The 26598-nt window shown below is 40.1% G+C and overlaps 3 protein-coding genes across 7 annotated transcripts in view; all 3 read right to left on the bottom strand.

The window, feature by feature from the left end:
- LOC137138182 (protein Dok-7-like) overlaps positions 1-6644 on the bottom strand; it is a 32820-nt gene extending 26176 nt beyond the window's left edge. The window contains exons 1-4 of the mRNA XM_067525203.1: positions 6467-6644; positions 6323-6368; positions 4769-4999; positions 1655-1855 (exon numbers count right to left, since the gene is read on the bottom strand). Coding sequence (XP_067381304.1) covers positions 1655-1855; positions 4769-4999; positions 6323-6368; positions 6467-6520 — 532 coding nt within the window. The 5' untranslated portion in view covers positions 6521-6644. The remainder of the gene's footprint in view (positions 1-1654; positions 1856-4768; positions 5000-6322; positions 6369-6466) is intronic.
- Positions 6645-6862: 218 nt separating this feature from the next.
- Positions 6863-20484, bottom strand: LOC137138261 (hepatocyte growth factor activator). The gene is made up of 14 exons (XM_067525312.1): positions 20275-20484; positions 20101-20167; positions 19618-19711; positions 17527-17600; positions 17298-17429; positions 16221-16352; positions 14718-14828; positions 14042-14216; positions 13180-13277; positions 11706-11970; positions 10634-10773; positions 10213-10353; positions 8785-8927; positions 6863-7953 (listed from the first exon to the last, which is right to left on the bottom strand). The coding sequence occupies exons 1-14, from the start codon at positions 20323-20325 to the stop codon at positions 7780-7782; spliced, it is 1797 nt and encodes a 598-aa protein (XP_067381413.1). The 5' UTR covers positions 20326-20484; the 3' UTR covers positions 6863-7779.
- Positions 20485-23569: 3085 nt separating this feature from the next.
- Positions 23570-26598, bottom strand: part of rgs12a (regulator of G protein signaling 12a) — a 40578-nt gene continuing 37549 nt past the window's right edge. For 2 of the 5 annotated variants that reach the window (XM_067523193.1, XM_067523192.1), the window contains exon 19: positions 23570-24968. In XM_067523193.1, coding sequence (XP_067379294.1) covers positions 24682-24968 — 287 coding nt within the window. In that variant the 3' untranslated portion in view covers positions 23570-24681. The remainder of the gene's footprint in view (positions 24969-26598) is intronic. The other 3 variants (XM_067523197.1, XM_067523196.1, XM_067523194.1) reach the window with 2 other exon arrangements.

The following is a 26598-nucleotide window of genomic DNA, read 5'->3' as shown; positions in this document are numbered from 1 at the left end:
GCTGAAAATAAACATAACATTGCTTGGAGAGAGTGTTGAACAGCTGGGCTAACATAAAAAAACTGAATTTAATGCTGGAGAATACATTAATAGTCACAGTAACCAACAAACCACCAGCTACCACAGTCAAACTGCACAGGACAGGCCTCAGTTTCTGAGTAGCCTTGACTGTATACAAGAAAAGACATTTACATCAAGAATAGCTGTCAAAATGAATCACGCTATGTAATGAATATGTTTGGTCAACTTTTTGACTAGTAGTAATACAAAATACCAAATCATTGTGTCCAATATTAGTTTAGACATGCAGCCCCTGAGTCACCAGAGGGAACCTGAATCCATCTGATAACACTGATTCTGAAAAACAGCTCCAGACGTAAATACACAAAATTACATCCACATACTTTTATGACATGGTAAAGCAAAGCAGGAAAAACTGAGAGCAGGTAACGCTAACAGGATCTTCTATTAGCCAGTAAATAAAACTCAGAAATAGCTGCATCAGAAGAACCACAGGCCGTTACCGTTGGCAACCGTATAAGTTATTATCACTGACATAAAGCAGCTAATCAAGGATGCACTGTACATTATCTCACCCTTAAGACACTTGTGAAAGCTCTTTTGTTTGTGTCATAAAACTCAACACAGCATCTTTCTTAATGTGTCCATCTGGAGGCCAGATGTACGAGCAGCAGCACAAAGAAAAACAACCAGTGAATCAGTTCGACCTACTAATCCTAATGTTGACACCGATGTTCACTGTGCTGAGAGATGCCAAATGAAAGTTGGGATTGTCGCACACAGAAATCAAAATGTACCTAGAGTATATTATATGTTATAGCTTCTCCAAACACAATTGGTATGGGACTTTTCCCAATTATAACTTTCATATAAGGTTTTATAAAACACCGAACTGCTTTGTATTCTCATTTGTCCTCATGTAATAAATTATTCATCACCATGACATTACAGACAACAACGTGATCAAAACTAATCACCCCGGAGCTAAAACTGAACTGCAGGACAAGGTTTCCTTCAAACAATTCTCCACTGTAAAACACAGGCCCTTGTGCAAAATGTGTTTTATATTATCAATTTTTCTATGGAAAACTAGAAAAAAAAAGCTGTTTACAGCTTCTGTCACAAGAAAAAAGGTTGAGACTTTTAATATTCTGCTGAAACTTGGTTCCCAGTACCAACTGGCTTTAATGTGCATTTTTAAGTCCCAGCTGCACACAGTCACTGCAGACTGAATCCACAAATACAGTCTTGAATCACAGCCAGTGATGATTCTGTGTTTGAGAAAGACATAAGGAAAACACAGCTCATGTCATGAGCTAATGAGCTATTGGCCTAATAATGTGACTTAATGTTACTCAAGAGACACTAGAGACATTTCTTTTAAAACCACCTTATATTTATTTGATTTACACTCTTACGCTCCTTTGCCCTCATTTTAAACTGTCTTCTGTTTAATTTTAGACTTTTTGTCTTGCTTTCCAAAAACTGTCTCAGCTTTGCTTCATGTGGTTAAAAACCAGCTGTAAAACACTAAACAATTCATGGAGCCACAAAATGGATGAGCAGACAAGTTATTAACTACCCCTAACAAAAGTAGCATCAAATCACAAAGTGTAAACAGCAATAAACTTACAGTAACCACATCTGGTCCCTCCTTCAAACACAAATCCATTGGGAACCGGTCCGTATCTGCGCAGGTCTGGAAGGTTCCAGTGGCCGATGATGAGAGGAGGGACATCCCGCACCAGAGCCAGCAAGTTGTTACACAAATGAAGAGTTGCAGGTCCACTCTCCAACTTGGTCCCTGGTAAAACTGCAACGCTGAATCTGTGGACTGAGCAAACAGAAACTGGTTGGATCAGAAAAACAGAAACCTCTCAATTCATTAAAATGTTTAAATACGTTTCCTGTAAATACTGGAGCTGCAGAAAGTTGACCTAAAAGATTCAAAATTGAGAACTGACTACCCTGGCTTTGTCCAATGCTCCGTAGTGATGCCACAAACACCCAAACTCTAACGTGTCATTTTTACATACATAACTTGTTGATTACAAACCATCAAAGCTCCAATTTAAGTGTAGCATTATATTTAACATACAAATGGAAAAGCAGTATTGATCTACTTGTCCAACAAGAATAATATTTTGTTTGTGAGCTCTTTTTTTGTTGGTAAAGATTTGTTTTGGGGGTGCACTGTAGAACTGCCCTGCACTGAGGAACTTTACCTTTCTGAAGAGAAACTAAGCAATGAGGTTGTCTCCTGAGTCAGATTGTAGAGGAAAAATAAAAACATCGTGTCCTTACACAGTGATTACTTCGGCATGGATGTGATTTAATTCACCAATAAAAGAAGAAGAAACAGCTGCACTCAGAGAATGAAATCACTGAGCTGAGCAGTGAACACAACAGCCTCAGATCTAAAGCCCAATGCAATCAAACACTCTGTCATACACAGTCAATCGCTGCTAATAAGAAACCAAAGAGGAAAACTGGGTGTAAAATTAGAACAAAGAACGAGCATTAAAACAGTTTTTCTGCCTGTGACTCTATTCAAAGCAAATGTGAGACAGCAGCAGTGAGCCATTATGTCTTTTCCTGATTTGGACTGAACTTGGCCGGGTGTTGAGAAAATCTCAGCCAGCTGCATCACATCATCACTCAGGTGAAGGAAGATCCATACAATGTCACACACACACACACACACACTTTTATCCAGCTCCCTCAATGCAAATGGCAGGCCTCAACAGGCGTCTATGGCAGCAAGCACACACACAAACTTAAACATACACAACGGTTTAAAACTGCGAGGACTGTGATGTAATTTGTCTGCAGCACTGTGTCCTCTTCCAACAATCAGTTCCTATCACTCTGTCATTAGTTACTGCTTTAAAATTCAGCTGGACTCCTGCCATCAGCCAAACAGTGCACGACTATTAATAGCTCCTTTTTGTTTGTCACTCATATGACACTGTACACAGTATATAAAGACATGGACAAAACTATTGGTACCCTTCCATTAAAAAAAAAGTTATAATAAAAGAAAGGTATCTAACATCTATAATATATTATTTTTGAACCAAAAGAATATTTTAAAAAATACAACACAGCCAAGACATGTTGGTTAGAAAAGATTGTAATTAATTGGATTAGTGAGGTTTCTGTTTCCTAATTGTAATCATCATGTCTTCAATCTGGTAATTAGTCATTTAATTCTGTTTTAATTGGAAACAAGTAGTAAATCTGATGTTTATTTTAGTATTTTAGTAAAATATTATGTTGACTCAAAACGCAAAAGTAAAGCTAGACAGCCAACACTTTCATCCACATCAGTACATGTCACTAAATGTTTGGCTATACATCAATATTTAGTTCTATGGTGGCAGAAATTAATCGAGCACAGAAATATAAACAAAAACCCAAAACAAATCTAAACGCATTTAATTACTACGATTATCCTTCTCCGTTCTCTCATAACAATCATGCCTGGGAACAAAAAAAAAAAAAAAAAAAAAAGGTCTGCATGCAGTGATCTACTAAAAAGGGACCGTCTGTGCATCATCATCATCATCATAACACTGAACCTCATTTTAAAGCTTTGTTACCGACTTGTGGATGTGCAGTGCCCAGCCAGCATCTGTATTCCAGCCATTTTTATAACTTAGAATATTGTTTTAGATGTTTTATATATGGATGACATGTTTATTTTATTGCCATCAGCATTTCACAGAATTTCAATAAAAGCATCGTAACAGCTCGACTCAAAAACCCTTCAATAATCTGTCCCTTCTGGAGTATGGGAGGTTGTGATTGCAGCAACTAACTCAACCAATTTCCTGTGAGTTTTGCATGAACTTGCAAATTAAAACTTTTTTTTTGTTTTTTTGTTTTTAGAAAAGGTGTCGCAAAATCAGGCATTTTAGACTGAAACAATAAAACAAATTAAAAAAGTGTCAGCAAAATCGTGCAGAGACTGAATAATAAACCCCTGCAGAGCCCAGGAGCTGCTTTTGATAACTAAATATATACTGACTACATCAAGCAAGCTACCTGCTTACGATTGTTTTTCTCCTTTTAAATAAGTCTGAAGGATGCCACCCTTTATTTCCCCCTGGCTGGATTCATGCATAATGCTCCCTTGTCTCCACGCTGCATCAGGACTTTTTCCCATGTCCTGACTTCATTTTATCTTCTGCACATCAAACACAGAACTGAACGCTGATCCCCTGAATGGTTTTCCTTAATCGAGCTCCTGCATGACTCTGAGTTTTCTGACTGCAGAGCAAAAGGGTTTTGCCGTTTTTGCTCCCAGTCTATGGAAAACTCCAAAAGACATTAGGTCCATCAGCAACTGCATCTGAAACCCTCTACAGGCAATATCCCAGCTGTCATATGTAGTTATAGTTATTCATTGACCTTTTTTTTGACTTGAGAACTTCAGAGCACGAAAGGTGCAAACTTACATAAGTGACAATAAAATTGCTTTGCTTTTTTTCATAGATTTGTCAAATTACAAAGCACTTTTCTGTGACTGCAGTGAATTTCAAACAATGAAACCTGCCAGTGTGATGGATGAACTAATCTGGTTGTTGAGAATTGCTTTAACTACAGCACAGTGAGGTCAAGTGTAGTACTACAAATTTTGAGTCACTGGAAGTTCTTAAAAAGTTTTAAGGGGAACAAAAATAGAGCAGTGGGGGAGAAGCAGCAGAAAACAAAAACACAAACCGAAGCGGTGAGATTTTCTCACCTTCTCCGAGGCTGTATCGCAGGCGAACATCCCACGCCTGCAGGGCCTCCCTGCTGTCGAAGCCCAGCAGAGTGGACTGGTTCAGGCACAGGATGGCCAGAGTAAAAGCTACGCCTTCATACCACTGCCCTGCCTCTAGGCCGCAGATCTCTTCCAAGGTGAAACTGGTCCTCTCCTTGTTGCCCTGAGCTTTGTCCGACTTGTCTTTAAAAACCAGGAGCAGGAGGCAGTCTGAAGGTGTCGGTGTGAGAGAAAACACAACCAGGAAAATGTTTATCACTATTGTGTGAGAGTAATAGTACTTTTTTTTGTTTGTTTGTTTTTTTGTTTTTTTTAGATGCAACACTTCCCTCAAAGTAACTATAAACACAGTTTAAACCTATAATTAATCTCCTAAATTACACTGTCACACACTAACAAGATGTATTGTGACACACGGTAGCTGCTGTGATGTCCTTTTGTCTTTTGGTGCCTTCCAGCAATCAGTGTCAACTGACCAAACAAGACTGTGTGTGTGTGTCCCTCACACTCCTCTCTTAACACACATAACTGAGGCATGAGCTCAGACAGCTGTGACAACACTGACATCAAAGACCGGAGGAGAAGGACTCAACCTCAGTCCAACCTGTGGAGCATGTTAAGCTGTCCAGGAGCAAAAATCTAAAGAACCTTTTCTCTGACACTGTGTGACGCAGTGCAGTCATCTGTATCCTGGTGCTTATTCTTAAAATTCAAAAACGCCAAGAAGTAACAGATAAACAACCCGGTAACCTGAAGCCATCTCAGTGAATGTGACTAAACAACACATAGATTTACTAATTTACCCGGTGCATGTAAAAATACAGGTGGGCTGAAACTTTCAGTCCTTACCACATTAACTCTGACCACAGTATAAAATAAGGGTCAGTTTTGTAAAATGATGTTCAGAGAAAATTTGAAAATCAGTTTTACTTCAGCCTTTGTACTCGTAAAAAAAAAAAAAAAAGTCATTGAAGCTTGTGAACCAAGTTTTAAAATTGAGTTTACTAAAACAAATAGAAAAGTCACAGTCAGATTATGTCTGACAGAAATAACACACATTTAATCTACTGTGAACTTTGGGGCCGTTTTTTTTGCAAATCCTGGTCCAGCTTCATTATAGTTTTACTTTTTAATAGTTATTTTACACACTGCTAAGAACCTGCAGTCACACTCTTACAACAGAAGCTTTTTTCCCTTTTTTTTTTTGTGTGTTGGAATATGTTAAAACACACTGTTACATCTGTTCCCAAACTTGTTACCAAACTTGATGTGTTGTTCAGTTTGTGAACACAGACATTACTTTTATAACCCTTATCTGAGCCTATAAACGACGCTCAGGTCCTGCATAAAGCAACCGGGCCTTATAAACACATGAAGGTCCGTGCAGCTGGAAAACATGCAGGGCAGCACCTGATAAGTTCAACTAATCTTCATCCATTGTGGCGCAGCTGAAGTGCGCGTTGACACACAGTGTATTAAAATGAAGCCAAAGAGTAAAAGTGAGCGTCAGCTTTAAACCTCGCTGATATTTACCTGCCACAGGCGACGGCTTACGAAGGACGAGCCACCTAGTTTTCCACTGTGAAAGAAAACAAAAAAAAACTTTTTTAAGCACAGGTGAAAGTACGCTGGTGTACTTGTGCCACATCCGTCAGCACATTTAGACAAACTAACCACCTTTTTCCCATCTCTGAGTCTGGCATATCCCTCCACGACAACAGAATCCGTCATCTTCAGTCATGGTTCCTGACAGCTGCAGAGTCGCTGCCTGAATGAGGGGTCACTTTCAAAATAGCTGCTCCTCTCTGCTTGTGGGGCGCAAACTCGCCCCCAGCAGAAGCCACATGGAAAATGGCATGACCACTGTGTGTGTGTGTGTTTGTTTGTGTGTGTGCGCGCGCGCACCAACCAACCAAGCTACTGCCACCTGGGCGACTTTACATCACCTGCTGCTGCAGGGAAAACTACTGAAAGAAACGATCACATGATTCACATATCACAAATATCACATTAGCTAAATAACTTAAACTTACTGTACAAAGGCAATCATTTTTTTATTGAATTGTAAAAAAAAAAAAAAAAACAACAACAATGTATTTGAATCATGGATAAAAAATTAAAACATTACTATTAAGTTTGGGGACGTTGTGAAGTGACACTAATAACTTGGATAGTTTATGCAAAAATGGGGAAAAAAACGCTTAATAACAATCTAAATTAAATCTAAAGCGCTTTGCCTTTTATCTTAAACAAAGCAAAGTTTTGGGCACTCAAAGAAATGTGTTTAATTGTTTGTTAAAATATTAATTTCTTTATTTTGGATTTTATATATAATCTTATATTCACTTCCCTTTTGCCCACCAATCTACTCTCAATATTTTGTTAGGACATGTTGCAAATTCTTTAAAAACAAAAAACTAAAATCTCTTTTACAGAATATTCAGACAGTTACAGTACAACGGTACAAGACATCAATGACAGTTTCAAGTCTTCTTGGGTAAGTCTCTATATGTGTATGCAAATAATTGTGAGTATATTAAAATATTTTGCAGAGCCGTGCAAAGTTTCACCATTACACTTTTCATCATATGATTCCGACTATCCTGTGCGATACAGTTGAAACATGCAGAAAAAGACAGTAAGTCGACCTTGTTTTGTCGTTGTTTCAAGCTCATAAATAAGCCGTGGCATTTAAAGACAAACACAAAGTGAAAGTATAACAGCTTGCACATCTGTGAATCCATCCCAGTGACAAGAGTGAAATCTGTTGCTAATGAAGACCAAGCCATGAAGTTAAAAGCGTTAGAAAAAAACTAGCAAGTGAACCATGAGTTGGGATTCTTTTGTTTCTTAAAGGCTCTCAAACATTTGTCAAGTCAGTAAAGGCTTATTCAGTCACAAAATGTTTCACAGTTGAACAGACAACCAACATACCAATTTGCAATATATTATATCTCATATATTAAAACTAATGTCCATGTTATTTCCATTCATGAAGTCTTGGGTTTGCCTTTGATCACTGAATTGATCCAGTCGATGTAGTTGACCACTTTCGTGTAAACACCAGGTTTTCCGGAGCGACCACAGCCCTCTCCCCAGCTGATGATCCCGTACAGGAAGCTGACATCATTCCTCGAACAAGCCAAAGGGCCCCCGGAGTCGCCCTGGGGAAACACATACAGTCCGCCCGCATAAACATACATGTCCAGATCAAAGTGGAGCCGCACAAACAGCTGAGTCACACACTAACACGTATATAACCAAAGCCTGCTTTTTACCACTGAGGTAAACAGTTAACTGTGACATTTAATTCAGGACGAAGGTGCTTCAATATTTTACAGGTTGAGGGGGAACTCTGGAGCTGTGGACGTCTCTGCTAACTTCCCCTGGCACTTTACTCGGGGGAATCTCATGCTAAGTGCTGTTCCACTTTTTCATATCCACTCTTCAGGAGGAGCTCAGCCAGTGTATAAACTTCAAAAGTCCCCAAATCCTTTATGTTTATTTGCCATCTCCAATACTCTTCCAGTAAGACTATAAAAGCTATAAAAGTTTGTACCTATGAATGTATTTCTGCTTACATATTGATTAGTTTGAAATAAAAACTTTCAGCTTTTAAATTGCAGCTGTTCTCTCGGTAAGGTGCTAAACTCAAAGCTAATGTTTACTTAGCATTTAGAGTGACAAGTAAACAAGTTAAAAAACAAGTTTATGACAGAAACAACCTGACAGTTGATCAAAATGTTGATATTTTAAAAAAAAACACTATATACCTCAAAACAAAACATCATGCCAAAAATTCCATAGGTCATTAGGTAGCAATGGATTTCTTAAAAGTTACTGCAACCCAAGCCACAGACTGTTTTTGCAGAAGCATAACTTGAATTTAAAACAACAGACACTGTGGAGAACAGATAAAATTCCCAGGATGTGGTCTAGGCCCTGTTGAATCCCTACATAAGCACTCCAACATAAAACCATCACGGTTTTCCTACCTGGCACGCATCGACACAGCCGTTGAGCCCTGCACAAATCATGTCAGCGGTGACATGATTCCCGTAGACCTCTGGCTTCCTACAAGTGTCGTGAGGAATCAGTCTCACTCCACCCTCCTGCAGACTATTGTACCCCTCTACCTCTGCCAAATGAAGGACAAAAGAAAAATTATTGTGTGACATGAAAGTGGTACCTTGTGCCCTTGATTTTTGAAATACTAAAGTGAAAGTAAAAATGCAGTTTCTTTTTTCTATTCAGTTCAGGACCAGAGAAAGTCACTGAGTGCTGCTGCAAAGACTCAAAGTTTTTGTGTGATTTCTTCTATGAATGCTCAGCTCATGTTTTGGATCTTTGGTCTGTTTATAATGGACGCACATCAGCACAACAGTTGCAACCACACTAACTGGCCACTTCATCTGGTAGACCTGTACAATTTAATACAATCCAATACAGCAGATCTGCCATGAAGTTTAAGTTTTTTAATGTTATAACTTGTCAGTTTTTCAGTTGAAACTGTGAGAAAGGTGATAATTCTACTATCTGTTTATTATTGAGGTCATAGTGGGTGGGAGGCATTAGATTAGGAGGTGGTACTAATGTTTTTGCCCTCTCATTTAGTTCAATAGAGTGACCAAAACATTTGTAATAATAATGTCACTGTTTAATATGCTGACATTGGTGTGTCATTGTTAGTTGACAGTTTGCACCACGCAAACTAGACCTGAAGTACAGATTAAATAAGAATAAATATTTAATATCCAATAACTGGGAGATGATTGCATAGCCTATGAAACCAAAACTAACCAAAATAAACCATCTTTTTAATATACTGTATATATATATAAGCTGTCAAAAAGATATCAACATGTCAAAATGCAGATTAAAGTTGGTTATGCTGATAACTAAAATGTGTTAGCTAGGTCAGCAGAATCTGTGATTCCCCACAAATACTAACTTTGGGCATTTTCCTATATGTATTTTTACATTTGTGCCTTAATAAAATTAAACAAAGTTAAATGAAATAAAATTCAGTGTTTTCTGGTAGTTATGTTACAACTTCTCTGTGATCTGTTCACACTATTGATTATTAGATGCTGCTAAGAAGTTTTTCTAGCCACAGATTTTCACTTTTATATAATTCTTTCTAGGATTTCTGTTTTTTTTTTTCTTTTTTCGGAATTTGGAAAATCACTAGTTTGAAACAAATTGCTTCTAAGAATTCCAGCCTTACACAGTTCAGGTGGACCTTGACTGATAAAATGATGCTACTAACACTTAAGTATAGTGTCAGTTAAGTGGTTAAGTAGTCAAGGGAAGACAAATCATGAAGCTGCAGTGCAAAAAAGTACATTTCATGTTTGAATGTATGTAGTTACGAAGATGATATTGAAATGTTGACCCACTGTTGACCAATGTTGATCACTTACTCTCATGCATGCGTCCCCAGCCGCTAATGGCACAGCAGTAGTGATCAGGGAACGTGAGGTTTTTGTCTGGGAGACAGATGGGTCTGATGAACGGGGTTTTCTTCACACACTGCCCGTCCTGCTTCTTCAGTTTGATCAGAACTGCCACACAGAAGCACAAAAATATATTGTTAAATGATGAAGCGTGTGGTAGACTCGAAGACTCCGTTTCCCGATGAAACTGCCACATCCAACTGTCGCTGTGTGTTCATGTGGGGGAGCAGAGGGACACAGCTGCTCAGTGACGCACAGCTGCGCACACAGTCCAGGGTCTTAAGTGAGTTTGTGTTTTTCTGAATGGGGACAGGAGGTCTTCAAGTTTATGTGACTCACTGGTGTGTGTGTGTGTGTGTGTGTGAGTGTGTGCGCAGTTAATAATTACCGATGTCATGTAGTGTTGGATTAAACACTGAGAACTGTTTTGGAAAGATATACTCCGCCACTCCGAATGTCCTGGTGTTGGGGCTGGTGACATTGAAGTTTTGCTGGCCAAGCACAACTCGGAGCTGAGACTTTTGGGGGCTGTGGGAAGATGTGGGTGTTTTTATCAATGATGCAGTAAAGCATGCACTCTTATATTATACAAAGCCATGTCTTTCTAAACCTGCTGGAGATATTCTCTTTTGTCTATATAGAGAACCATGGGATACTCTGATCCCTTTTTACCACCAGCATAAGTCTAAAATGTCCACATCTGTGCATGAAATACTAAAATCCAACAGGCAGATTACTATTAAATTTATCTAGTACAATTAAACTCCACAGAGAATGAACATTTTTCTCTTTGGCCCAATTTAGTAGCACAAATATCTTTTCTTCAAGCACTTTTTTCACACTTTTACCACCACTGTTGGCTCCAGTAACAGTCAAAGCCTCAGTGTGTTGTTTATTAAGTGAACTGTTGAGTGTAATAAAGCTCACGGACTTGTTTTCATTTAGCCGTGAAGTAATATTTAAAAGACTTGAAGACATCCCTTTCAAACTTGAGATTAAAAATCTTTTTCAACATCTAATAAGAGGGATTCATACTCACAGCAGCTTGCAGGATGTGCAATGTAAAGATATGTTTTGCTAAAATACTTTGACCTTGGCAACATATTCCTGTTTGTTGGAGGACATGTATGCATTTTCATGCCTGTGTGCACGAGCTGGTTTTACGTTTTCCTCGAACAGGCTCGTCTAATTATAGTGTGTTCATAAAGCTGCAATGAGGGGTCAAATCACATGTGCTTTGAGTTACAACAGTCAGAACAGTTTAGAGGGAGAAACACTCCTCTCTGAACTGTGAGTATCTTCTGAAGGATGATGGTTTTTCTAACACAGCTGACTCAAACTAAGCCTAAAGTTTTTCCCAATTTCGTTAAAAATATAACAACATATTGCACAGCATGTTGACTCGCGAGGCTGTCAAAACTGAGCTTTTTCCGATGACAGCATGCGTTTCCATGACGTACTTGCGGAAGAAGCAGTGCGCCGCAGAGAGGACCCAGCAGGAGGAAATCAAGGTGCCGGCGCAGAAGTCCATTTGTCCAATGTAGATGGCTGCCATCCAGGGGTGAGTGCCCGGCAGAGCAGAGTTTCCACCCAGTATCCGGCCCCTGGCTACCGACAGCCTCTTCTTATGCTTTTTCCCACACACAGGCTTCTTGGCTGGCTGGGAGGGGGTAGGTTTTGAAGGGCTGGGCAGGGTGTTAAACACGTTTACTCTTCGAGAAGAAGCTGCATGAGGAAGCAAATCAAAGCAGGTCACATATTACTACAGTAAGTACTACATTAAACTACACTGTTCTGACAAGATCTAAAATGAAACCACTACAAATTGGTTTGACAGCCACAACACATTTCCTAAATACCTCTACAGAATATTTTCGCTTTTGCCTCAGGCTAATTTCCCCCCTGCAAGAGGCAACTCAGCTTTTCTACAGGGCGAAACTATCAAGGTGACAACGCAACCTCGCGCTGAGTGGGGCACAGCAGATGGAACAAGCTCGTGCATTGTGCGCACACCCCTGGCATCGTGACAGACAAACAACTGTGCCAAGTCCCACTCACCACATAAACATTCGGCTGCACCTGACATGACATGTTCATTCAGTGTGACTCATGCCTTCTTTTCTCTTATCTCATCAAGTCCACGTCCACTCGTCTGAATTGAACTTTTCAGAGCGGCTTGATTCAGCAAAGTTCAGCTCTATTTTCTGCACATTTTTTTTACAAGTACTGGATTTCTAACTAAAATCTGAGGCCTTTAATGAGATGTTGACCTGTCAAGTGTTGGTGTCACAAACTGAGGGTAAGAGAACAAAGCCAGTGCCCATTTTGTGTCTATTTATTGCACTCTTTTTTTGCGACTTCTTAAGTCATAGTAACTCTTTTCTTATTTATAGTTGTCACGTGTATCATTTTGTGTTTCTTAACTGAGCTCACTGAACATCAAAAAGAAATATTAATACTCAGGGGCCCCCAGACCTGTTGGGCCCCATTCAGTAATCCACCCATGAGGTAAATACAGAAAAATCACATTTACATATAGTGATTTCAGGTTCAAGGCTCAGGCAAAAATTCAAGTCAAGTAGAAGCATTAAAGCAAAACAATGCTATTAATAGTGACATCTGAGTAAATAATGTGGGCTGACAAAGATTTATAAGCAAACGATGAAAACAAGATCAAGCTGTCTGAAAAATGTGTTTGGCCGAGCTAACATGTAACGCCTTAACCATACGGTAAAACATGAGAGTATGTAAATTCACGCTTTCAGTGATGAAAACAGCTACTTAACAAATGAACCACAAGTTCTTTAACAACGTGCAATGGCGTCACAATTTTGTTTTCCTGAAAACTCGCTGTGCCACTAACAACTTTAGCATTAGGACGGTTATTACGAAAACTATAAAATTCCTCATTTCCTGTGGCTCCTTTTTACTCACACACAGCCATCACACAGGAGGGGATGTCACAGTACTCCCAGGAGATGGCGTCGTCATTTAGCGTGTAGCACCACGGCCTCTTGTCCCAATCTGGGTTTCTGCACATACAGCAACACAGTGGACAGAGTGTGTGTCGGTGTGGCACTACTTTTTTTGAACACTACACATTACTCAGGACAACACAGTAGCTAAATGCTCTACAGGGTTGTGTAACTGTTATTTGCATTCATGTACATGAACTTTTAAGGATTCGAAATAACGCTTCTGTGATGTTAAAGCTGCAATATAGCTGGTTTTATAGCAATGAACTAAAAACCATGCAAATAATCTATCTGTGTGGAGCCAGCCTGTGAGTTTGAGTCCTAACTCAAATATTTGAAATTCAAATGGTCTTTCCTTTGATGTTTGGGACATTTGGCTGCATATACCAATGGTGTTGACTTGCCATATGGCTGCTTGGTAGCCATAGCAACAAAAACAACTGAGAAAAGAAGTGAGAAATGAGGGAAGAACAAATGTGTCAGAAGAGCTGTTTTTGGATCATACATGGGTCGGCTTCAGAGTGTGCACCTCTAATGTTCGAGGGGGTTTTATGGCTGCTGGCTCTGAGGGCTTAGCCACACGAGTGCTGGCACGTGAACTTGACAGATAAGGGCGAGCAGACAGCTTTGCTAGTTCAGGGTTGAAAGCTGGATATTACAGTTTTAAAGAAGATTTTAGGGCAAATGTATAAGGGAATCTGGTTCTACAGATAAGGCAGCTGGAGTTGTAGTAGCCTCAATATTAACACACAACAGAGCAACTTTCATATATCGTGGTGCTTCAATAGCAGATAATTAGCAGGTTGTCTGAGAACACACACCTGCAGAAGGCATGCTCGCCGAGGCCCTTGCGGGCGGAGGCAGCAACGGTGCCCACATGTAGCTCGTTGTGCAGCAGGTCTGAGTTCCACGGCAGACACCGGACACCAGACACCGTTGTGCCCACCACCCCTCGATAAGCCGTGCCCCTGCTGTTATAGCACTCTGTCGCCGGCTCTGTGCGCGTACACACACACAAAACAGACACACACCTCAATCATGTCTCCAATCCGCAGTATATTGTAGGTATGTAAACAATACGAATGCAATCAAACTATTTCCAGGTGCAGATGTGTGATGACAGATCTGTTTCCTGTACACTGGAATCCGTCAGAACAAGTCTTAAAACCTAAATCTTTTAGTGCGAATTAACAGCAGCAGTTTGAACAAATGAGGACAAGTTTAGCCGCTTGCTCTTGTCTTCACCTGCTACCATTAATCAAGCCATTCTCACACACTTGAACAAGCATGCAGAAGAACCAGGATATGTGAGGATATGTGACAAACACAGGAGGGGCCACATACAAGTGTAATTTAACAGTCTAATAAATACATGTGATGACACAGACCTCACAAAAGTTGATTGCTTTTATGTGATTATCCCACTGATGTATAGTAAGAGCAAATTGTATCAGGTCTATTTGACTGGAGGAAAATGTATTATAGAGTCTTACTCACCAAAGCTGCAGTATGGACCACTGAAGCCATATCTGCAGTTACACACTTCCTTTCCGCTGGATATGATCAGTCGACACGTTCCACCATTGAGACAAGGGTTTGTGCGGCATACTGGACACATCGAGACACAATTATGAAATAAAAAAAAAAAAAAAACAACTTAAAACACAGAGTCTCATTGCAAAGGGGTGGATTGTAGTGACAAATCCACAGCTCCCCTCAGATCTGTAAAGCTTGTTTTAGTATATTGTAGCTCATAGTTTTGGATTTCTGGCGCAGAACCTTCCTGTTTTGGTTCACTCTTACTGATCTAATCATTTTTGTTTTCTTCCAATTTTGTTAAAAAAAAACTATGATAAACTCATGTGCTACCTGTCTAACACCATGTAGGAGGCATAAAATGTTAGCAGCTAACAGTCAGTGACGTTATGTCAGCTTTTACGGGTGGTTATTTTAAAAAAAACAACAGTAAAACAACTTTCTAAACTAAACCTTTCAGTTCAGTTGACCCTTCCAACTTTAGCAGGAAATAGCTTGCCACCTTGAGACAAAGATGGTTAGATTTCGGGAATAAGGTCAAGTTGTTAGGGTTCAGAAAAGTTAAGTCAAAATTCAGTCAAAGTCGTCCGTCTCGTCGGCATTCTCTGAAATTTGACGTCCTTGTTCCAAGGTGCTTTTGTAATGGATGATTGATCACATAACATTTTCACTAGTTACAACATACTCTTGGCGCCCGTGCTTCATTGTACGGAAATTCTATGTGCCCTGGGTATTCCCTAAAAATCTGCTGCAACGTCTTCAATAGATGCCACAGACAAGCGACCCCACATGCCCCTGTGCCCAAACAAAGAGAACTGGTAATATATCAGGAAGATGGATAAAGAACACAATTTCTGTCATCTTTCTGCTGAAAATGAACTCAAAGCACATTCAGCTGCTCCAGCTAAAATAATGTTTTCACTTTAAGATGAGCCACAATCACGGTAACAAAAAACTGCTTTGCTTCACTGCCTTTCTCTCTTTTCTGCCTGGAAATCTGTTAAATGCCCCCAGTGAGATAAAAGTGCTTTATGGACCCACTGGGTGTGACCTAGAGCACATAGAGGCTATATGACTCACAGTGAGTCATATAGCCTGTCTTACCTTTTAGGGCAAGGTAACTTTTGTAACTATGGAGGTGTGATCAAAGAAAGGGCAGGGTCTGTCTTTCATTTCTTCTGCTAGGAGGTGATTTTGGAGAGAGAGAGAAAAAAAAAACACAAATCTCCTCAGGCTAGGAGGAGACCTGATACTATATATGTTTGAAGGCATGGCAAAGCGGTGAAACTGCTAAAAAGGAAGCTGGCTATATACGGGGGTTTTGTATGCTGCACTTCACATCAGTTCAACACTGAGTGCAAAACCCCTTGTTGGGCTTTATCTCATCCTCCAAACTGAGGCAGACCACAGAGCAAAAACAAAGGAAAAATGGAGCAGAATAACAAAAGCTGAAGCATATCTCACCTGTGTAGCGGACTCTTTCACACTTGATTTCTCCTGCCACACATGTGCACTGTTCCACATTACGCAGGTGAATTCGTCCCCAAGACTCTCCGGTGTCATAATAGCGCAGGTGTAGGGTTTCATAGCACTTCTCTGAAAAGCCGAGACAACACATAAAAGGCAGTGGGATGAAATGTGAGAGGTGACTGAGGAGCTCAGTGGAGCATACAGAGCAAAGTTTGATGGCTGAGCTTTGAAAGAGAGCGCATTTGTTCATGTTCATGTCATTGTTTTGGTAGCAAGCCATTAAAATAACTTCACATCAAAGTGAAACCTCTTTGTAAATGGCCCCTAACTGATTCTCCCATTTTTCTTTGGTATGTGTGAAACTACAAGTGACAGAAATAAGAGAGAAAAGGTGTGAGGATTCTTGATCCTGGAAACAGTACGTTAATAAAAGACAAAATTTCACCATCTTCCGTACAGTATATCTTTTAGCAATACAAAACATGTTACATGACTTTAATCTCACTACAGGGTACTATACAATCCTCTTTAATGGGTTTTTTTCGTTTCACTAAAGGTTCACGAACATGCTCCTTCAGGACTTTTAACTAAACTGCCTTCATCTGTGGATTGATCAGTGGGTCACAAACTGTCTACAGTCCAGTACTCTTCTCCCAATTTGTGGCTGATAAAAAAAAAACAAGAAATGCTGTTGAAAGCTCAGGGTCCAGGCCAGTAATTGGTCAAACTTCTTCCCCAGGGATCAGGAATAAAATCTGAGGCTAATTAAAGTAAGCTGACGATTCTAAACCCTGTTAGCTTGTTACCTTCAAAAAGCGTGAACACGATACAGTCTGTAAGGTGACATGTTTTTAAGGGATTATCTTCTTGCAAAGGCTTCTGTTTCCTTCTGGCTGTCAGGTGATTGACAGTAAGCAGCCTAATGAACACACTGATGTGAAAACACTAAACTCAGGGAGCGAGGGAGTCAAACCATTGTACAGTATACAGTAAAATAATGTCTAGCTGTCTAGAAACAATGTTATTATACTTTTAGCTTAGAAAATAATAGTAATCACGTAGGCTACCTACTCTGCTCACACAGTGTCCCAGAGAAGCCCTCAAGACAGGAGCACTTGAATGTGTGTCTATGTGGGATCTGCATGCAGATGCCTCCATTCTGACATGGATTCAGCTGACACGGATCTGTGAATTTGCGTGAAACTGAAACACATGAACATGGAAAAAACGCAATTAGAGGAGGAACAAAAGTCACAACTATTTATAAGTCTCAGTGAACTTGCGTGTTGCCTAAACTGACCATTTAGTTGAGTTTTCCCTGGTGCACAGAAGCCCCACTGCCGGTCACGGTCGAAGTTATGTGTTAGAGAGCACCTGCAGGAAGACGGGGCACTCAGAAAACAAAGAAACTGAAGGTTCACAGTGAAACTGTCCACTAACCATGTGAGGATGTAGCCATGTGGAAGCCATATTGTCCTATCACAACCTCTAACATTTCTGTCTGTATCAGGCTGCTTTTAAGCCAAGCTACCTGTCTACCTGTCCACCTCACACAGAAATGGAGTTGACCACTGGATGGATTTGGAATGATATGTTTTGCTCATATTTGTGTCACCCCAATGGTAAAAACCACTGACTTTAGTGATCGTCTGACTTTTTATCTTATGCCATCATCATTCCCATCATAGTAATTAAAGCTGCACACTAAGCCTCCTTAAGTTATAAATATGACATTTTGACCACTCAAATCCTGGTGTCAGACAGTCTTATGTTAAACCACATTTAGAAATCCACAAAGGGGTTAATCATACGACACACGAAAGTAGCTTAAATTTTATGTTCTCCACAAAACATCATAGAGAGAGCAGCTTCAAAACACCTTGTACTACTGCATGTCCTGCACGGAACCTAAGCAGACACACCAAATTTGAACAGACTAACACACTAAACTAAGATGTTAAAACCTGGTAAAAGTTAACCTTTAGCTCAAGCATCACTCGGTCTAAATCCAGCTGTTTAGCATGAATGCAAATTTTTTTGTCATAATAACATCCAGAAACATTCCTTTTCGCCTACTTTTATCCATATCCACAGCCTCCGCTTATTTTCCTGAAAATGTAGTTTATTGAGACATTAAATAGCATATGTGATAACAGAGGCTTTTATGCCCCCTGAATAAAGTCTTTCATCCCTACAGGTCAATTTCATTTGTATAGCCCTTAATGGCAATTCAACGTGCTTCACATCAGCATGAACGTAAATTGATGTGTATAATGGAATCAAATCAGCTTAAATCATAATTTCAGGGTGAACTTTGAGTTAGTGGGCTTGACAATCTGCTCCGGTCTGTCCTTCCGCCCTCAAATCTGACAAGCAAATACCAGCCGCTCTGTGTCCACTGCTACACAGTGAAAAAAACCACGGAACTGTAATAACCAACCAGCACTGGCTAACTCAGTCAATCATCCACTCATTTCGCCGGAGTGAAGTAACACCAGCATACTTCTGCACCACTTAATGAATCTACAGGACATACACATATCTCCACCAGCACATCGCAAAAAACACGCGGGGTCGTGTTGCAGTAACTTAATGTGTAGGTGGATCAGAGATGTTGGGCCATATGTAATTACATGTTGCTCCAACTTGCTGGCACCCACCCTTCCTGTGTCAATGCCAAGAATTCAAAGCCCTTCAGCTACTCTGATTTTTTTATAATAATAAAACAATCAAAAACAAGGTCTGAGAGCAATAAAAATGCCCCATGACGGTTTTAGTTAGACGGCTGTTTATACATGCTAAGGATGATCTGTTTTGGGTAGTAAATGCATTACAAACTTCAGCTAGAGTCTCGGTTTAGGAGGAATTTTCTAATTTACGTCACCTGTGCAAACAGCTGTTTGTGATAACACTGCATTTTGATATTCTGGTTGTGAAACACTAATCACAACAAGGCCCACAGACGTCTAAGCTATGAGCAATTTATTCAAGCCAATTACCCCATCAAAAATTGCATTATGTTTCTGGATGACACCGTTGCTTGCATGCCTCATCCCTGCCAGCTGTAATCAGATGCATCTACAAACCCCAGTTACACACGCACACACACACACACACACACACAGCACAAATCACAGCCATTACTGCCGATGGGAAAATAAATGTTTTTGTGGATTTAAGGCTTTGCCACCATGAGGAAACCTGTGATGTCATATGCAGAGTGGCATCCAGTGAGTGTGTGTCTGCTGTAGCATGCCTACTGTACCTGTCAGCTACTGCTCAGTCACCTCCTGCAAGTGTGTGCTAACTTTGCGTGATCAAACACAGGTTTACTAATTGTTTGTTCAGCCACAACAATAGATGCAGACAGTTCTGTCTAATAAGGACTCACCATGGTCTCGAGGACAGGACGGTGATGCAGTGATGATGGAGCCTTCCACCCTGACGGAATGGGAATTTACATTCTTTGCCCGTTGTTGAAACAACTGGCAGCAGAGCACAAAACAGTTTGTTACAGACTTTCACTGAACGCAGATGGGCAACACACACAAACCCACAAACTCCCTCAACAACATCTGCAGTTTCCCCCTGTACCTCAAACACAGCAACTCTTTTCACTTTGTCTTCTTCCTGACTTTTCTCCCTGTTCTGTACCTCACTAGTAAGTATCTTTGGTCAAAACAAAACTACGGAATACAGTAAATCCATGAGGTTCACCATCTCCCCATGCTGCTAAAGGACGGGGTAACTGGCCTACACACGCAAAATCGTCCACATGATTAAAGTTGCAGCTAAAACTTGTACCAAGTTAAGTCCAGTGCTGCATCCCCTTCACTTTTTCTTCATCTAAACCAAACTCTGAAGTCAAACCAACCTTGCCGGAGCTTCTCCCTGTACGGCTCTTTGGAGATGACAGCTTCTTGTCCAGGCTCTGAGATGCGCTGAAAACACGTAACACACGTTAATTAAGTGTTTACACCCGTCAAACGTGGTAAAAAAATAGAAAAGAGAAAGACGCGCAGTGATGGGTGAGATGGGTCAGACTTACCGCCCGAGCACTGAAAACACTTGATAGACAAAGTAAAATAATGAAAACCATCTTCAAAGTTTGGCTCGGCTTCTCCCCTGGTGTCCGCTGAAGCTTGTTTCTAAAGCTCGGAGAAGTGTCTGTGTCACGTTATATCTGTGGCTTTCAGAGTCCTCAGCGTGTCTTTGGTCATAGGAAACGTGAGAAACCCTGCAAGTGTTATCCTGTCCCTCACAATTTCAAGCTGTGTTGAGTAAACCCGTTGCGTCATGACGCTCGTCTCTCCCTGAGGCATCCTATATCCCGGCTGGTGTTCCCTCTCTGCAGACGCCCACGGTTTATCGCTGCAACTCATCGACACAGAGCGGAGACCAAAACTTTCCGGGGGCAGCAGCGGCAGATGGATAAGTCTGCATTTCACTGAAAAGTAAACATTAGGTCACATTAGGATTTTTCTTTAGGCCACTTGGAAACATGTTCCACTTTTTTTTTAAAGAATGACATTTCTCAGTTGCAACACATGTGTGTATGTACGATATACGTTTTAAATACTTAGTAAATTGTTGCAAGTTGTTCTATGTGTGTTATATTTTAAAACGTCCGTCATCAGCATCTCTCCTCCCCGGTTTGATTGTCCTCTGTCTACTTTGCCTAATCGGCTCCAACTTGATTCACCTGTTGCCTCCTCTCGTTTACCGTCCTTAGTTCCCCTCCTATCCCTGTCCACGCACTGGCCCCGCTGCAGAGTGTCTCCGCTCATCCATTGCTCGTAAGAGTTGAATCACCTTTACGATGGTTCTTTGTTTAAGCTGATAATCACATTCTCTCTTTCCCCCCTAGATCTTCACACCGTTATCCGCTCCTCCGGCTACCTCTGCAGCGCACACCGTCTCATCACTCCGTCTCTCATCATTTGCTCTTGATATTCAATAAACTAGTTAATGCTTACTCCTTTGCTTGCTCTGCTCCTTTATAGGTCCGATAAAACTGTTAATTCTGATAGTCTGACTTGCCTTAAAAAGGACAGTTGTGATCAAAAGTTTAGTAATAAAAATAAATTATGAAAGCTTCACGTGTGGCTATCCGGATCATTTTAACATTGAATTTATTGGACGCTTGACAGACAAAGGTGTTCAAACTATGCTGTGACTAAAACCAGACAAGTTTTAATGACTCTGTGTGGCGCTCCATGATAAACGTTTGTGGTGAGCAACAGATCAGGAGCAGTTCTAAAGTTTTCATGGTTCCCAGGAGCAAAGTGGCCCCAGTATCTGTAAAACAGAAAGTTTGAAACCACTTCCATCAGATCAAACTGAGCAACTAGACCAGAAGGAGACGCGGCTGTCATGAAAAAGCCTCAGAGAGTCCTCTGCAGAAACCTGAGAAACTGGCAGAAGGACAAACATATCAGCGACACTCAATCAATCAGATCTTGATCACAGAGTGATTGAACAGAAGCTGTTTGGAGTTTGCTAAACAATATTGAAAATGACTCTGAGAGCAGGAGGGCAAAGAGTTTTCGTGGACAGAACTTCAAGAATGATCCGATAATACCTAAAGCAGGGTGGTGGCAGCTTCATGCTTTGTTTGTGTGTGAAGAGTTTAGGGAATAATGAAGGCAGACAAATACAGAGTAGAACTAAAAGAAAAACTGCTCAATAGATGGGAGTCCTGGAGACAGACTCCGACTCGGACGTCTGTCGGGAAGAATGGCGTAAACTGCCCAAATCCAGGTGTGTGAAGATTGTAAACACTCAAGAAGGCACAAAAACTGTAATCGCTGCAGAAGGGGGTTAGTACAAAGAGCTACTGGTGTGAATGCTTGAGAAACTTCACCCTCGATGATAAAAAAGATATGACACGAGCAAAAGGTACCTGAACAAATATTACAGCAAGTTTAAAATCTCCACCAGTGATATTAAACTGTTATTTATTGTTAATTGTGAAAAACTAACCCACAACAATTAATTTCTAACAGAAAGTGTCACAAATTGTGGCTGTTCAGTTTGAAAGAAGCAGGCATTTACCAGACAGGAAGCAGAAACAAAGAATGTATTTGTCAGCCTCTTTTATAGGAATTATGGTTGTTTTCATAATAAATTGTCTCTTGAAGTGCAAAGCTGAATTACTACATAGGCTCATTTAACAACTTGAACAAAGCTCTTGGGTGCCATAAAGAGATTAATAGCTATTTTAGATCAGAAACTGAAAGAAGGAACTAGTAAATACAACACACTGTGGGTCACTTGTACTCACTTTATTTGTGTCCATAAACATCAAATTGTCAGATACTTTTACCTGATAATGTCTGTGTGCAAAAATGTGCACAGTAAAGTGCAAGTGACCAACGGAACGGCGGAATAGTTTTGCTTTTTGAAACTAAACCATTTAATTTAAAGCCAACAGCAAAGAATACTTGTGTGTTTTCTATCACTTGCCTTACTGAATATTTTTTAGTTTGTGGTAGTTAAAAATAGTCGGTCTTTGCCATGTTCTCAAAATGTGTGACTGAACAGGATAATAAAACATTTACTTCGGCTGGGTGCAAATGCACTGTGATGTGTTATACAGGTGTCTCTGTTTTTCGAAATTATAGCACCAACATGCATTGTTCCAAAGGAGCTTTCAGAGAGGAGGTGGAAACATTTTACACAGGCGTTTTAATGCTGAAGATAAGACAATGCCAGTTTTAGTGGTGTATTAGAAAAGTGTCGGGCCATGTCCCAAAGGTGCCGCTCAGAAATGTTCTTGAAAACCTTTCACCTCTCATCCTTAAGGCTTTGTCCCTTGGAACTGGTTTGACTCTGTGAAGTATTTAACAGCACCTTTGGGATAACCCGGACCTGGATGCCTGGCAGTCTTCACAGACGTTTATCTGGATAATTGCTGTTCCCACGAAGACCTGAATAATGGAAACACCTTTGAAATAAGGCATGAATGAAAGAGAAACATCCATCTAAACCCTTCCGGGCGTAATGCGTTGTCAGCATTCCAGCAGTGACATGTTGCATCAACTCCCCCAGTCCCATAAACTATAACCACTCATTTTCACCAGCTGTAATAGTCGCTCTCCACATGCTGAGCTAAATATATAAAGAGAAAAGCACAGCCTCATGAGTAACGAGACAGTTAACTATTAACGTTTCTTAGTAAACACATTTATCTGGCCCAATATCAGGGCTCTGGACGTCTGCATAAGACTGACTACAACAAAAGAGTATTTCAGGTATTCTTTATCAAGCTGGGAGCACTGTTAAAAATACCAGAATTTTCTATGCACAATGGACAAAAGAGAACAAGTCAGTTTGATGGAATTGCAGCCATCAAAGCTTTTTAATTGTTCGACATTTGAATAACCTCAATACCACAGAAGCAGAAAGAACAGGCAATAAAGGTACTGTCAGGTGTTATCTGTAAAACAGAGGAAGAAGACATAAACAGGAAATAGATAAATGTCCAAGAAGAATGTGGTTTACCTCCATTTAGATCCACAAAGCAGAGTCCTGCCTAACAGTAACATTGGGTACCAATTTCTAATGGGACACACTTCATCATGTGTTCCAGCTGCATCTCACGGAAAGATGCTCAGAAAAACCCAGTGGACACTGATTTATGTTTTAGTTAGGCTTCTTTAATTTTAATAAGCACTTTATGAGACTGGTAGTAAACAAAACGTTTACTGGGTCTTACAAACATATATTACTACTGGCATCTCACTGTATTCCTCAGCAGAAAAAAAAAGAAGTAAAAACAATTAAAACACTGAGTTAGGATCTTTTTGTCAAACTTCATTCTCTGCAAGTTGTAATTAATAGCTTGATAAACTGTAAATTTAAAGATTAGGAAAAGGTTTTTAAAGAGGGTAAAACGTTTTCCAGAGCATTCAATTGTGTCTTTTTCAACAGCAGACTATTAAAAGCTAGTAGTCAAGAACTTTAAACTGTAATGATTCAAGCAGCATGTTTTTTAATAAGAAAAATGTTGTAATCAACTGTTTAGTTTTGGCTGGATCATCACTTTTATAGCCAGTTCTTCCATTCACCTTTATGACGCTCTAGCAGGTATCAACCCATTAATTACAACTTATGCATATAATCTATGCCCTATTAGAAATTGGTACTCCTAATTAAATTTTATACTTCTTCCGTGGTTGTCCTTGGTCTAACATGGCTCATAAAAGAATTGCTTTGTGCTTAATTATTTAACTATACCATAACAAAAAACATCACTATCCCAAATTACAACCAGTACCAAAAATCAACAAGAAGATGTCAGAATTCATAACAAATATACAATATCTATCACCATATTATTGACTTTTTTTAGGAGTGTAAATTGACAATTTTGTACATGCAGCCCATCGTTTGACTAACTATTTTTTCTAATAGACAATGTCTCAGGCTTAAAGTGCAGCAGTGGCGGTTCCCTTTAGACAATGGTGGCCTTGTAAAGGTCTGTCTTGCTGTCCTTGCCCTCTGGTGGGTTGCGGCCATTTTGGGGCACCTGGGCGTTCCTCATCTTGCTCTGGCATTGTCGCAGCTCGGCCACGTAGCCCTGAAAGCTCAGGCTGAGCTCAGAGTCTTCTCCCTTTGATGTTTCCAGTGTTCCCTCCTCCAGATGCACGCCCTCCACATCCATCACCTCCTGAACGGTCTGTGTGGCTTTGGCTTTGCCAGCAGATGATTCTGTGTTTGGATTTTTTTCTGCTCTTGCTTCTGTGCACAGGAGAAAAAGACAGAAGAGTTAAAACCAGTGGATGGCACCATGTCTAAATCTGTGGAAAATGATCCGAATGGTCATGAAAAACCACATAAATCTGCAGTTACTGATGTATTTGGCCACTTTGTGTAAGCAGAAACAATGAAAACACTGAACACTGAAATGATCTAGTTATGACCTGTTAAAGATTCTAAATGAAAAATCCAGCAGACATGAGGACTTAAGGTTTTCAAACAAATCTAAATCCAATATTCACCCAACTAAAAGTTCTGATTTGATCTTCTGGTTCTTTAGCTCATTGATGCTCCATCAGATTTGAGTGGTGATGGTTGCTGAGTGAAAAGCCCAAACAGCCCTTAGCTTCTTTAAATTAGCTGTGGTGGTTCATGAGAGCAAACTGTATGGGCAAAGAAATCCAAAACAACAAGCTAAAAATAATTTTAAAAATGGAAAAACACAGTGTAGCTGAAAATGTAGAGTTCAGTAATCATTTTCTGTGTTTGTCAGCATCATTTGAAATGCTGCAAATGAGCAAAACCTTTATTTTACATGCATTTTCTAGAAACAGATATTTAATATAGACTCATTTAATCTTATTGAAACTTGGCCTTTGCTCCAAATCTTGACATCACACTGCTGATGACTGCATTAAATTTCAGAGGATCTAGGAAATGGAAACTATGTCACCCATCACGTGAGATTGCGTGCATTTAACCCTGCAATGCCCAGATGAACACATCTGTTAAAGATGTTTGTATAATCTGAAAACTTTAGAGTTGTGTAATCAGGTCAGCCATAGTCAAGACACTATTGCTGATGTTTTTCCTCTTAAACTAGGTTAATGTCCTTGACAGTTTTATGGAAATGACTGAATTAAATTTGACCAAGATGACACATAACACATGACACATCTTTTTGGTTCTTGTTGCACGCCATGCATTTCAAAATCACTACTTGTAATTTCAAACAAGCTGCATGACACCATCAGAGACAATAAAACAATACAATCACATTTTAAGATGGCAGTGGGGCTCCAGCATTCGCCTGTTCTCATTCAAGTGCACTCAGAACCGAGTGTTTTCAGGATGCTGGCATTAGCGATAAAATCTCCACTTCTCTTGTGAACCCTATGGCCCCAAAGACTCTAAACAGAGCACTTCAACACATAGACCCTCCGAAGTTCGCTGGCTGTGATTCACTGCTGTTCAGTGGAGATGTAAACACAGCTTGTGAGTTCCAACAGTTGACCTTACACATACCCTCCAACAAAATCACTCGTAACAAAGCAGGAGGTGAACAATCTCCAGCAAATTCAAAGGATTTCCAGCAACTGTCAAGGTCTCGTCAGAAGTTCAAGGACGAGATACTGAGTTTTGTTTTGGAACAAGTCATGACCTGTAAATTAAAACTGGTAGATTTTCAGGCTGCTTGTCATAACTGGTGCAATATCAACACAAAACTCCGTCACAGGGTTTTTCTGCAGGATGTGATGTATTGATGTTGGTATGTAGCGTTGTTAGGGGTTACAAGGTAGCCTGACGTCTTTAAAAGGTGCTGTAATTCATACTTATTTTTATTATGGGTTAAACTAGTAAGTAATTGATTGACCCATTCATTTAATCGACA

The sequence above is a fragment of the Channa argus genome, chromosome 12 (genome assembly GCF_033026475.1).
Source record: "Channa argus isolate prfri chromosome 12, Channa argus male v1.0, whole genome shotgun sequence".
Taxonomy (NCBI): Eukaryota; Metazoa; Chordata; class Actinopteri; order Anabantiformes; family Channidae; genus Channa; species Channa argus.
The sequence above is the reverse complement of the archived record's forward strand: the minus strand, read 5'-3'. Positions and strand labels throughout refer to the sequence as shown.